At 61.6% G+C, this 13,509-nt stretch overlaps 1 protein-coding gene across 1 annotated transcript; it reads left to right on the top strand.

The window, feature by feature from the left end:
* The first annotated feature begins 12,120 nt into the window (after positions 1–12,120).
* LOC116962734 (ammonium transporter Rh type B-like) lies at positions 12,121–13,509 on the top strand. Its single transcript, XM_042800747.1, has 2 exons — positions 12,121–13,185; positions 13,225–13,509. Exons 1-2 carry the CDS (start codon positions 12,121–12,123, stop codon positions 13,507–13,509), a joined length of 1,350 nt encoding a protein of 449 aa, XP_042656681.1.

Below are 13,509 nucleotides of genomic sequence, written 5' to 3' on the forward strand. Positions count from 1 at the left end.
GGGAGAAACACTGGCCGGCGTTCAAGAGACTCAAACGTATGGTATGAAACAATAAATTTTAAGTGTGTTTTGACATATTTGGTGGTCTCTGCCTCTCGCTTAATGAGCGTTGGTCCACGTTACGGAGGAACCACACAGCTCGGGGTGGTTGGCAGGCTGTGCTGGGGGGGTGGGGGGGGTGGGGGGATGTCGCTGGCCGGCGAGGCCGGAGGTAGACGTCGAGGTGGTCCCGGCATGTGTGCCCCAAGGGAACGGGGCACGGGGACGTGGCACGGGGGACCGTGCCGGCATGCTCGGAGGAAGGGATGCTGCGGGTACCGCGGCGCCTCGGCACCCGCGGGGGACGAGCGGCGATGCCAACTCGCAGGAAGGCGCATCAGGAGGTTGAGTTGGTTTGAACTTGGTGGGGGCCAAAGTTGGGGGGTGGGGGGGGTGGGGGGGGTGGGGGAGGGACGACACACGCAACGCAACGGTGGAGTCCCGGGGCAGCATCTCTCGCCACCGCAGGGCTTGGGCAACCTGCGCTCGCATCTCCCGGGCTGGGTCCCAGCCGGGCTGCGCTGGAGGAAGACCACGGGCTCCCACATCCCCATCACCGCAGGGATAAAGCCCGTGGGGACGGGAGAAGAGGCAGGAGAGGCGAGCGGAGCCCTCCCGCATCCCCCGCCTCTGTGCCAGGCTGCCCGGCTCCCCCCGTCTGACAGGGCTTGATCAGAAAGATGGACATGAAAGTGGAGCTTGGCTCTGGTTTCTCTCCCATTCAGAACATTCAAAAACTATTAACTGTGGTGGGGGTAAGCAAGCAGCTGGTTTTAATATCGTGCTCTTCCAATTGTGTTGGGTTGTTTTTTTTTTTTTTTTTTTTTTTCCCCCTGCTTTTCGCGAGCACTTTAAGTGACATGGTTACATGTATTTGATTAAAAAGCTGTAATTCAACGAGTGCGTTTTCTTGTACTGTACAAAACGGCTTAAAGACACAGGATTTATTTACGGTGGTCTCCCAGTTTTCCAGCTCTGCCAAAAGACAAGATGACAGGGAAATTGTGGAAGGGGGGGGGGACGGGTAGTGGGAGAGGGGGACACACGATCCCGCCTGGCTTTCCCAGCGCAGTGACCACAACTGGATCCCTTCCTCTGCTGTAAAGCTCAGCCTGCTGCCACCAGCCTGGTCCTTGGGGCCATCCACCAGTGCCAAAGCCACGAGCTCCTTTTCAGTGTCCCCAGGGTCAGGTCTTGGCTCCTGGGGGTTGGCAGAGAGGGGTCAGCGAGAAGGGGAGACCTGGGTTTGTCCAAACTGGTCCCCATCTCGCCCGCAACAAGATGCTGCAGGACCTGGCTGGGGTGGGGAGGTGTTTTCTGCCCGTGCCCACCCCCTGCCAGCGCCGAGGAGCCCGTCCCAAGACAGCAGCTCCTTTTCCTAAGGAGGAAAAAGCCTTTACGAGATCCCAGCGAGGAGCCATGGCCCGATGCCGCCGAGAGCCCTGGATCATCTCCCGTTAACCCCAGCACCTCCCGCGGCACGGCCGCAGCTTGGAGCCACGCTCACCCGCACCCCCTTGGCTCCTCCGCTTCAAAACCCATGCGTTTCACTCTTCCCCCCCCCCCCCAAAACGCAGGCGTGACGTTGCAGGGGAGGTGGAGGGAGAGCTGGGGGGCTGCTCTGCACCCCCTCAAGCACCATGATAACCCCGTCGCCCCATTCTACCAGCCCCGAGGGGCGGCGGCATGGCTGTGGTGTGGCCCCTGTGCCCCATCCCACCCCCAGGGTGGCTGTTTCTCTGTGTTTCTCTGGTCTGGGAAGCGTGTGCGTACATGTATGTTCGTGTATGTGCATGGGCATCAACGTGAGACACCGGCCCTGCCGTGGAAAGCAGCTCCACCCGAAACAGCTTCGCCCAGATTTGCTTCTATATAATAAAAATGAACCCAGCCGTACTCACACCTCACCTGCCCCCAAACCCCTGATGCTGTGCAGCCCTGGGGACACGGACACCAACCCCAGCATCACCCAGAACCACCCCAGGACACCCCAGCCACCCCCATATCCCTGTTTGGAGGGGGGCCGGCGTCCACCCAGCTGCCGGCCGTGCCGAGCCGTGTCTTTTCCTCGCCTCGCTCCTGCCCGGGGATCACCTGCAGTTCAGTTGATTTATGAACGGAGAATTTTTCAAGCTCCGTTTCCTTTTCATTGTTGTTTCAGTTGCTGCGCTCGCTTCCGCCCGCCTTTGAATAACTCCTGCCACGCTGCGAGCGGTGAGAAAGGCGGCGAGTAAACACTCACACTCAGCCCGGGAGCCGGGGGGCGAGAGCCTTTCCCCCCTCCCCAAAACCAAGGGGACGGGGGGCTGCCCACCAGCCGGTCCCACCTGCGGCGGGAGGATGCTGGCCTCGGAGCAAGCGAAGCCCGAAAGCGGATCCCTCTTTTCCTGCAGCTGCGGTTTGGGATGGGGGAGCAGCATCCCGGCCCCCCCCCCCCCTCACCCCGCAGCACAGCCCCTAGGAGGTGGCAGGCCCGTGGGGATGCTGCTCTCCCACGCTGTGGCAGGGAGGCGGGGGGGTGGTTTTACTGGAGGGACCCTAAAAAGTGGCTTTGAGGAGGGGGGAGGTTCATCCCCCCGTGGAGGGCAGGGTCCCCCCACCCAGGGCTTTGCTCCACCGGGGCTGAGCTGAGTTGTGGTACCCGGCTCCATCCCTGTTTTCGTGCTCGGGTGATGCCCAGGTGGAGGGGTGGGGGGCAGAGGTGTTCTGCAGGGAGCTTGGGTCGATTCGCGGCAAAACCTTTAAAGAAAAAAAAGAATAGAAGGGGGAAAAAAAAAATAACAATAATAAAAGGAAAAGCAAGAAACCCCATCTGCAATCTCAGCTCAGCCCAGGACCCACATCCCCACCGCTGCCACCTGCCAGCCCCGCTGCCACCCGCCTGCCCCCTCCCTCCCAGCCCACCGCGGAACCCCCCCAAACCTCCGCAGCATAAGAACCACCCCCCCACACCCCGTGCGCCCCTCAGCCCCCCAAAGCAGGGGAGGTGGGCAGCTGCCCGTCCCTGCCTGCGCCCATTGTCCTGCCCTTCCTCCCTGCGCCCCTCAGCCCCCCGGGGCCGGGGGGGGGGGGGGGGGGGGATGCGAAAAACAGGAAACTCACCCCAGCGCGCTGCTGCGGAAATGAGACAAACGGGCTGGAGCGGCGGCGAGGACGGCGGGAGGAAGCGGACGGGATATTTGGAACCGAAGGCGAATTCTTGGGCTTATCTCTGCAGCGCAGAGGCCCAGGAGTCCTTACAAAACAGCGCCCAGCTGGAGCGAGGCCCGCGGCCGGGGACGCGGCCTCGTCCCAGTGCCACCGCCCCTGGTACCCCGCGGGATGCTGGTGGCAGGGAGGGGACACCCGCCCGCTGGGCTGGGTGGCACTTGCGTCCCCTCGGCGGTCGCAGAAGGGACCTGACGCCTTGCTGCGGGGTGGGGATGAGCGACACCCCCCCAGCCCCCCACCCCCCCACCCTGCCCCGGGCTGCGCGGTCCCCAGGTCGCACGTCCCATCCATCAGCAGAGATTTAGGGAGCGGAGGAACGCTCCCCCCCACACCCCCCCCCCCCCCCCTCCAGCATCCCTAAAGCCTGGGTGAAAATCCTATTGTTTTACAAGCTCCCCCCCACCCAGGGCACAAGTCCCCCTTTCCCATGGGGAACCAACCCCCTCCTGCCCACAGCCTGTCCTGCTCTGGTCTGTACTGGGACACCTCCAGCCCATCACCTCCCCTTCCGCTCCCGCAGGCACCGGCGGCAGCTCTGGGGTGCAGGATGATGCCAGATCCCTGCCCGCCCCGCACCGCCGGCCCGCGAAGGGTTACGGGAGCCCGCCTTGCTCCGATTTCACCCATCCAGCTGCCGCTCGCTTTTTTGTTGGGTTTTAATTCTTTTTCGTAACAATGCCGTGTTACTTTATATGCAGCGAGCTGGGCCCGGCTGGGGAATAAAAAGCGGGTCCAGGCTGGGAGCGCCCGACCCAAAGGCAGAGCTTCCTAAAAGCTGCCCGCTGCGGGCAGGGGAGTGGGGCCGGGAGGGTGGCATCGTCCCAGGGGAGCTGGGGGGCTGCCACCGGTGCCCAGGGAGCCACAGTCGGGCTTTTGGTGGGGTCAGCCCCTCGGCCGTTAATTGGTTGTGTCAATTAAGCAGGAGCCGTGCAGCGGGGAGCGGGGCCACCCCCGGGAGCGGCGTCACCTTGGTGGTGTGTCCCCATAACGGCGGTGGGGACACTCCCCCCCCCCCCCCCCCCCAGCCGAGGGGACCCGGTGTGGTGGCAGCAAGGAGGCACCTTTGGCGCTGGAGAGCGTTGGCCGGGGAGGGCTCCTGCGGCCAGCGGAGCTGAATTTGGTGACTTGGGGAGGGGGGGGACGGGGGACGGGACACAGGGTGTGACGGGTCACCCTGGCAGAGGCTAAGACTCCTCCTCTGCGGGGAGGAGGACAAAGGATGGAAGCGGCTGCCCCGTTGCAACACATCCCCTGCGAGCACAATAGAAATGCCATCCTCCGTCTTGTGAAACAGGAACCTCATATGATCTCGCTGAAGGCTGGGGACACTCTTGTAGGTCTAGAGAGCGACGCTCCCCGGGCCCCTTTCTCCAGCCTTGGAGGGCAGGGGTGGGGGACACACAGGGACAGGGGGGGATGCCCCCAGCACATCCCTGCCCCGGTGGGGTCCGAGCTCTCCCCCCGTGGCGCACTGGACCCTCTGGCAGGAGGAAGGAGATGCCCTGCAACCCACCCCGGGGCCAAAATACCCCCCCAGCCCCACCAAAACCCCCTCCCACGGAGGCACACGCACTCACAGCCCCACTGAGCATCGCCCTCCCACCCCACCAGCCCTGCTCGAGGACTCGTAAATAAACTTCATTCTCCCTTTATGTTCTTGACCCCAGATTTAATTAGACCCCCTGCTTCCTGCCTATATGAAAAATCACTTCCCCGAGCAGGTGGCTGCGATACCACCGAGGCTGTTGTTGTTTTCTTCAGGGTGGGGGGAAGGTGGTAAATGGGGGGAAGAGTTTGCTGTTTATTTTTATATTTACAAAGCGCAGCTTTTTCCTGGTGCCGGGCATCGGAAGAGTGGCAGGATGTGACCTTCATCCATCTCCTCCTCGCTCGCACAATACGGCCGCGAGCGTGGCAGGCCGTCGCCGGCGTTGTCCCCCCACGGCTGGCGGGCACCTCCCGTGCCATCCTGCCGTCCCCGGTCCCGGCTGCCACTGCCCCCGCCATTCCACACATGCACGGGGGGGGAAAAAAAAAAAAGGTAAAAAAAAAAAAAAGGAAAGAAAATAGCAAGGTTGCTGGTTTCCTCTCTGGAAAACAAGCAGGGCGGCAGCGTGGGAAGGAGGGAGCGGGGTCTGGTTGAGTCCCCTGGGAGCCTCCCCTTCTGCTGGGGGGTGGCCAAGGCATGCTGCCACCTCCTTGTCCCCGTGTGTGGGGGCAAACGAGCCCTTTTCCCCCATGTGTGGGATAAATGAACGCTTTTTCCCCTGTGCGTGGGGCAAACACGCTTTCAGCGACAGCCCTGGTCACAGCGGGGGCAGCAGGCGAGGAGGGGGGTGCAGATCATATTTGGTTCCCCCCCCTCCCCGAGGTCCTGGGGAGGAGGCGAGAGCCCACCGAACCCCGGCAGGGACTCGCAGAGGGGGTGCTGCTCCCCGTTCCCATCCCGTGCGGCTCCTCCCGGAGCATCCCGGTCCCCACGGGCGGTTGCAGCTCAGCAGAGCCGGCCTCGGCGTGGGGCTGGCGGTGCCCACCCTCCCCGCACCCGGCGGGGGACGGATGAAGATGTAATGCAGTGAAATCTGCTGGCGTTCATTCTTCTCAAGAAGCACCACGCTATGGGGGGGGGAAAGGAGTCGGGGGGGGGCCTATGCTGCTGCTTGAGCTGGGGGGAGACACTCTCTGACCCCGACTCCATCCGTTTTTGCAAATTAACGTCCGCGGTGAGGGAGCGGCAGGGACAAACGTCTGATGTGACACACACACACACACCCCCCGCCCAAACCAGCGCTGGCACTCGTGTGCTACTTGCTGGTGGCATCGCTGCACCAAATAAAGAGGAATTTTGCTGTGGTATTTTACAGGGACAAAGGGTCTGTCACCCAAGAGCATCTTCCCCAGCTGGTGCCTCAGCACGGCTGAGCTCCACTGCGGACCAGCCCGAGCAGGGGTTGGCACCACCAACGTGAGCCCCCGGTACCCACCAGTGCCACAGTCCCAGAGCCCAGTACAGCAAGCGGGTGTGGGGCTGGCACATCCCAGGGCTCTGCTTGAACCCCCGACCTGTGGAAATGGAACATGGTCGTGTCTGGAGCAGAGTGGTGCCAGCGTGGGCATGGCACGTGGCACAGCACAGCACGGCACGGCACGGCACAGCATGACATGGCACAGCACGACATGGCAGAGCGTGGCATGGCACGGCGTGGCATGGCACATGGCATGGCACGGCATGTCATGGGATGGCACATGGCATGTCACAGCACAGCATGGCATGTCACGGCACAGCATGGCACAGGATGGCACATGTCATGTCACAGCATGGCATGGCATGGCATGGCACAGCACAGCAACAACATGTCAGAGCATGGCACGGCATGGCACATGGCATGTCACAGCATGGGATGGGGATGGCACGGCACGGCACAGCACAACACAGCACAGCATGGCACGGCATGGCACATGGCATGTCACAGCATGGCATGGCATGGCACGGCACAGCACAACACTGCACAGCATGGCACGGCATGGCACGGGATGGCACGGGATGGCACAGAATGGCACGACACAGCACAACACGGCACGCAGCAGGGCATGGCACAGCATGGCATGGCACAGCACAGCACGGCACGGCATGGCACGGCGCGGCATGGCACATGGCATGTCACAGCACGGCATGGCATGGCACGGGATGGCATGACACAGGACATCACAACACGGCACAGCATGGCACGGGATGGCACATGGCATGTCACAGCACGGCATGGCATGGCATGGCACAGCACAGCACAACATGTCAGAGCATGGCACGGCATGGCACATGGCATGTCACAGCACGGGATGGCACATAGCATGTCACAGCACGGCACAACACGGCACACGGCACGGCACGGCTCAGTGTGACAGCAGATGGCACAGCACAGCATGGCATGGCCTGGCACGGCAGAGCACGGCACCAGAAATGCCACCCAGGGGGCACTTCAGTCTCAACCCAACCAAACAGCTGAAAGTGGAGCAGGGCGCTTTATTCATTTATCCTTTAATTCACCAGCGCTCCCCCCCCCCCATCTCACGAGCCAATCGGGCCCGATCCTGCTCGGGAGCAGGTGTAGCCCCACCGGGGTGCAGCACCCAGCACCCCAGCACAGACCCCCCCCCCCACACACACACACCCCCAGCACCCACAGGACCCCCAGCCCATGGGATCCGGCCCCCCCCCAGGACCCCCCCCGTGGGTGCGGCAGGCCGTGGGTGCCCACCTGGGTGCGGGGGCCGCGCGCCCGCGCTGCTCGGCACAGTTGGTTATCGTTACATCTGGCATCAGTCGCTTCCATTGGGCTCAATAGGGGAGGGAGAGAGAAAAAGGAAAACTCAGCTCAGGGCGATTTAATAAGTTCAGCGTTACGAGCTGGGGAAAAGCTGTGGAACACACAAGTGGTAACGCAGGATTAATCTTTCCTTTAGTCTTGGGAATTATGTTTTCATTAATCCTAATTTTTCCAGATGTTTCACTCCTTATACCATGCTCTTCAAAGCCTCTGTGGCTGCAAATTCTAATGAAGCCATGAGAACATTTTAAAGAGAAAGATTCAAAGCTTAAATTGCTTCCTTTTTTTTTTTTTTTTTTTTTTTTTTCTTCTTTTTTTTTTTTTTTTTTTTTTTCTTCTTCTTTTCCCCCCGGTTGGGCTGTCGGGGAGTGCATGCGTGTGCGGTCCCAGCGCCTCCACATGTTGTGTTACACAATGTGCTAACAAGATGGAGAAGGCCACTCGGACCGCGTGATGCCGCTGTGACGTCTGTTCGGCTTCGTGTGTCGTGTCCGTCCCCCGTCCCCCGTCCCCCCCCCCCCACCACCACCTCTAAACCCCCCCCCAACCCCGGTAGGACCCAGCTGCGAGGGGCTGGAAGGGGGTTTAGGGTGGGGAGGGGGTTGGCCCCCCCGCCTGCTGCCTGACAGCCAGCACCGGGGCTCCTGGGGTCAGCGCTGGACTTGGGGGGGGGGGGGGGGGGGGTTTAAAACACTCGCAGCGCTCGCTCCCGGCTGGCTTAGACACCGGGCGGGTGTTTACGTAGGACCTACAGAGATGCTGGAGCAGAAGTCAGGCGTAGCTCCGTGGGTAGCGTGGCTCGTTGGCAGGATCTTTAGGGAAAGGGGAATTTCGGGGTGCTCCGGGCTCAGGAGGGGGGTGGTGGGGAGCAGAGCGATGCCTCGGCCCCGGGGGTGCCGTCGGCAGTCCCTCCTCACCATTGCGATGCCACGGCCGGGCAGCCGCTCGCTGCCCCGCGGGGATGAAGCCGGAGCACCCGTTCCCTCCCTCCCCGGGTCCCCAGCACCCATCCCTGGGTGCCAGCGCATCGCCACGGGGTTGGGGGGGGGGGGAGGACACCCAGCCACCCCCAGAGCCACGGCGACGTTCCCAAACCTTCCCCAGCCCGGCCCGGCCGCAGGATCCGGCCGCCGCCGCCCGGCTGGGCTGAGCTGAGCTGAGCTGAGCTGAGCTGAGCTGAGCTGGGCTGAGCTGAGCTGAGCTGAGCTGGGCTGAGCTGAGCTGAGCATCCCCTCCTCACCGGGAGCCCTTGTCTGACGCAGGAGGTCAGACAAGACGATCGGAACAATCCTCCCGGTCTCCAGCACCCGGGATTCAGATCCATGTACTTATATGGCCTGCAAAACGCGGTGGGAGCATGACCAACGTCTGGAAATCCAGATATGACTAGATCCCTTCATTAGTAATTTCTTGTACATGACTTTCTAGACCATAGGGATTTGTTAAATTTGCAGGAGTGTTTTCTCACAGTGCCATGGACTGGCTGTTGCCAGCATATATTGGCTCGGATCTGTCAGATCCTGTTGCCTTATATGACCCTCGGTTAATTCAACTTTTCTTTGTATCCAGCCCTCAGCGGGGAACTCCTCTAGCAGTCTCAGCGTGGATCATGCTAAAATGGTTCCCCAGTCCTCCTGCCATAAAACAACTGCCCACACAGTGAAAGGGGGACGTGGGGGGTGGAATTCAATGCTCCCCTCCCCACCGCCCCAGCCCTCGCCAGATGCTTCCTCCATCCCCGCTCCTTCGGTGCCGAAAGAAAATTCTCCAAGCCTGGAAAATGTTACTGGAGGAACTGGACATTCCCCTCCAGCACCGGGTCCTCCCCGCGAGGACCGTGGCACCCCGCCGGCGCACCCTGCACCGTGGGGTTAATCATTTGTTGCCTTCGGGGGTGCTTGGGGGCCAGGGGGGACTTTCACCTTCCCGGCGACCTCTTGAAACTTCGACCTTCTTTTATGGGTGCCATAAAGGTTATTTTTTAATCTGCGCCCCGGCCGGCTTCCCCCCCTTTCTCTGCAACGGGGTCTTCGGTCCAGGGGAGCGCTCGGGCATCACTGCTCATCGCGTCTCCGGTTTGGGAAGAGGGGGGAAAGCTAAATGGGATGGCTTTTTCCCAAGGGAAGGGGATGGAGGTACCCAACGGCTCGGCAAAGCAGCGCGGTGGTGGTTGGTGTGTGCCCGGGTGCTGGCGTGGCTCAGCCCTGCGGTGGATGCAGCAGAGCCGGGGGAGCTGCCGGGAGGGACACGAGGGGCTGCGGGTCACGGGGGAGCCCCTCCGTTGGCTTTTGCCCTTCTGGGAGCCCGGAGGAGCATCCCAAATCCCCACGTGCTGCCAGAGCAAGATTTCCAAGTGGAAAAAGAGCCCTTGTCCCAGGACGTCCTGCCGAGCCTGCAACAACCCTCTCGCCCGCCGACCGAGATAAGGAGTCGTGTCACCTCCCGAAACACCCCGAGCCCCGGCACTGCCACTTCCCCGCTTGCCAACAAGGGCACCCCCAAACCTCCTTCCGTCCCCGCACCTCCGCCCCGTGCCGGAGGTGACAGCCAGACCCAGGAGGGCTCTTACATCCCAAACCTCCCAACACGCTGCCGGTCCTCACCAGCAGATCTGGCAGCGCCAGGACGCTCCAAGGGAACGCGTCTCTTCCAGCATCTTCCTCCTCCTCCTCGCAGGAGGCACTGTGTTGTAACCTGGAAATCTTTGAAGCACTCTATTTTTTTAAAAGATCTGTTCAAAAGCTTTTTCTTTTAGCATGTTTTTTTTTTGTTTTTTTGTTTTTTTTTTTGTTTGTTTTTGTTTTTGTTTTTTTAACCTCACCTTAAAAAATCCCCAGACTGAAGCGGGAAGGGCTGAGCCGCCCTGGGGCAGCAGGAGAGGAGCAAGCGAGCAGCACCAAGCACACAGCAGCAAACACCCCGGTGTCCGGCACACCAAGGAGAGCCCTACCCTTGCTCAGCCAGGGCCAAAAAGCTTCCCCCAGATCTTTAAAAGCAGCCCAGCTCCTCCATTTCAGGACAGCTACCTGCTCCGAGCATCCCCTTGGGGGTTTTACCTCACCCACCAGCAACCAAAATGGTTTCGTTGTGCCGGGCTGTCCCCTTGAAAATCCATTTGGAGGGCTGGCGTGGCACACAAAGGGTTACAGGTGAGAGGTCAGAGGAGGGGGAACGACTGAAATCGCCTTTTTTTTGTTGTCTTAAATGAGCAAGGGATGGGGGAAGCTTCGTCTGCTCCCTCTGCATCGGGCTGTGCCCCCCAGGACGGGCTCAGCCAGGAGCAATGGGACCATCCTGCCCACTCATCCCATCACCGGCGACACCGGCGAGAGCCGTAGGGCACCGTGGGGACCCCAGCCCCCCCATTTCCTTGGGCAGGGACACGTTATGGGAGGACAAAGCATCCCGGGTCCCATCCTGCAAACCCCCCCACGGCTCTCACCACCCCTCCGCTGCCGTTGGCCATGGCTTGGGCGCAACACAACCCCTCCTCAACCCCCAACGGCGCTGCCTTCAAAGCACCTCCTCCTCCCATACGTCGCCCCCATTTCCAGCATCTTTGGGTTGAAAAATGGCCGGGGAGGGTTTGGCAGAGGAGCCTCGCGCAGATTATTCAACAATTGTTTCCCATTTTGCGCCCTCGCCTGCCTCATCCTCCAGTAACAATGACGAAGAGCGGCGCGGAGCCAGCGCCCGCGGCAGGGGTGTTGAGATCAGGGACAGCACAAAAATATCTTCTCTCTGGAACAAATATTTACCAACCCTTCTGCCTTTTGTTCTTGTGGTTCTCATATATTTTTTTTTTAATTTTTTTTTTTTTTTTTTTTTTTCCAGACATTCACTGGCAAAATGTCACACTAAGCAGCAACCCAGAAACTTCGGGGTAGCTGCTTGGCTGCTCTGGGCTTTGTTTTTCTCGCGCGCTAATTGTTAATGAATTTCCAGCCATTCAAACCAACGCAAACCTGTGAGAAAATAAGCTTTTTCGCCCTGATTTCAGAGCTTTATGGCGCTTCATAAAATCCAGGCAGATGCTGAGCAAAACGTGCATCATCCCGCAGCATGGGGTGATGGCGGTGCCGGAGCCGGCCCCGGGTGGGATGTGGCAGAGCCAGTCCGGGAGCTGGGAGGGATTTTCTGGGACTGCAGCAGCGTGGTCCCCACTCCCGGGTGGGAATGGGTTAAACGGGGGTACATCCCGGGGTACCCTCAACCCTGGCTGACTCCCCACAGATCGTCCTTCTCCCCACTCTACCCCACAGCAGTTTTTTTTTTTGTTTTCCTTCAAAATCATAACACCCCTCATGTCCACTTTTTATGGTGGCCAAACAAGAGCACGTGGGTAATTTATGGGCGTTTTGTTTAAAGAAGGGAGGGGGGGGAAAAAAGAAAAAAACAACTCCTCTTCTGGCACATAAACTTCTATCTCTGGTTAAAAATTAACTGTGGCCATAAAACCCCCGATGCAGGAGCGAGCAGAGCTCACCCCACGAGTGCTGCCGGGCTGCCGCCCCGCCGGCCACCGTCCCCTCCTGCCCACCCCGAGATGGCCCCGCCACCCCCAACCTGCCCCCACCGCCTCCTGCCCCTCTCCCTGGGGCTCTTCCAGGGCGTCCTGCTCCTCTTCTTCGCCCTCTTCATCACCTATGATGAGCCCTCGGCGCGGGTGGAGGATGCCAACGTGGTGGCCAACCGGCTCTACGGCACCTTCCCCCTCTTCCAGGACATCCAGGCGATGCTGGTGGTGGGGCTGGGGCTCCTGCTGACTTTCCTGCCCCGCTACGGGCTCAGCGTCCTCACCCACAACTTCCTCCTGCTCAACTTCTCCACGCAGTGGGCGCTGGTGCTGCAGGGCTTGCTCCATCACTTCCACCACGGCCAGGTCCACCTGGACCTCCACAACCTCCTCACCGCCGAGTTCGCCGCCGTGACGGTGCTCATCTCCGTGGGAGCCGTCCTAGGGAGGACCAGCCCCTGCCAGCTCCTCGTCGTGGCCACCTGCGAAGTCCCCGTCTACCTCGCCAGCGAGTGGGTCATCATCACCCACCTGGGCGTCCTGGATGCGGGGGGCACCATCACGATCCACGTCTTCTCCTGCTACTTCGGCCTCGGCGTGTCCAAGGCTCTGTTCGGGGCGGCGCGGCAGCCGGTGCACCCCAAGGAGACCCCGACACCTCGCTCCGACCTCCAGTCTCTGGTGGGGATGCTCATCCTCTGGGTCTTCTGGCCCAGCTTCGTGGCCGTCCTCTGCCAACCAGGAGATGCCCAGCGCCGCGCCATCCTGAACACCCTCCTGGCCATGAGCGCCAGCGCCGTGACCACCGTGGTGGCCTCCAGCCTGCTGGAGAGGGACGGCAAGCTCAGCCCCGGCCACCTGCAGAACGGCAGCTTGGCTGGCGGGGTGGCCATCGGCGCGGTGGCCAACATGACCGTGCCGCCGGTGGCCGCCCTCGCCCTGGGCAGCCTCTCGGCCGCGGCATGCGTCCTCGGCTTCAAGTTCCTCACCCCGCTCCTGGCGAGGAAGCTCGCGCTCCAGGACCAGTGCGGCATCCACAACCTCCACGGCCTGCCCGGCATCCTCGGTGCCGCGGCCAGCGCCGTGGCCGTCCTGGTGGCCTCCGAGGACACCTCCGCGTCCCGTTTCTCCCAGTTGTCCGGGGGCAACGCCAGCGAGGTGGCACGGGGAGGGCGGGGGGACCGCGGGGCGGGCAGGCAGGCGCTGTGCCAGGCGGCGGGGCTGGCGGTGGCCGTCGGCGGCTCGCTGCTGGCCGGGCTGCTGGCCGGTGCCGCGCTCCGGCTGCCCTGCCTGGCCCGCCCGTCCCAGCGGCTCGCCTTCGACGACTCGTTGTATTTTAAGATCCAGGATGAGGCCGAGAGCCCGGGGCTGGGCTGCACCGCTGAGGAAGAAGCCCTGGCTCTGAAGGAGCGGGTTTAA

This window comes from Tyto alba, unplaced genomic scaffold (assembly GCF_018691265.1).
Source record: "Tyto alba isolate M040663 unplaced genomic scaffold, T.alba_DEE_v4.0 Super-Scaffold_33, whole genome shotgun sequence".
NCBI classification, from domain to species: domain Eukaryota; kingdom Metazoa; phylum Chordata; class Aves; order Strigiformes; family Tytonidae; genus Tyto; species Tyto alba.

Coding starts and splice junctions, on each gene's coding strand:
- LOC116962734 (XM_042800747.1), top strand. CDS start 12,121: ATGGCCCCGCCACCCCCAACCTGCCCCCACCGCCTCCTGCCCCTCTCC. Junction 13,186..13,224: donor CCAGCGCCGTGGCCGTCCTG/GTGGCCTCCGAG, acceptor CGTTTCTCCCAG/TTGTCCGGGGGCAACGCCAG.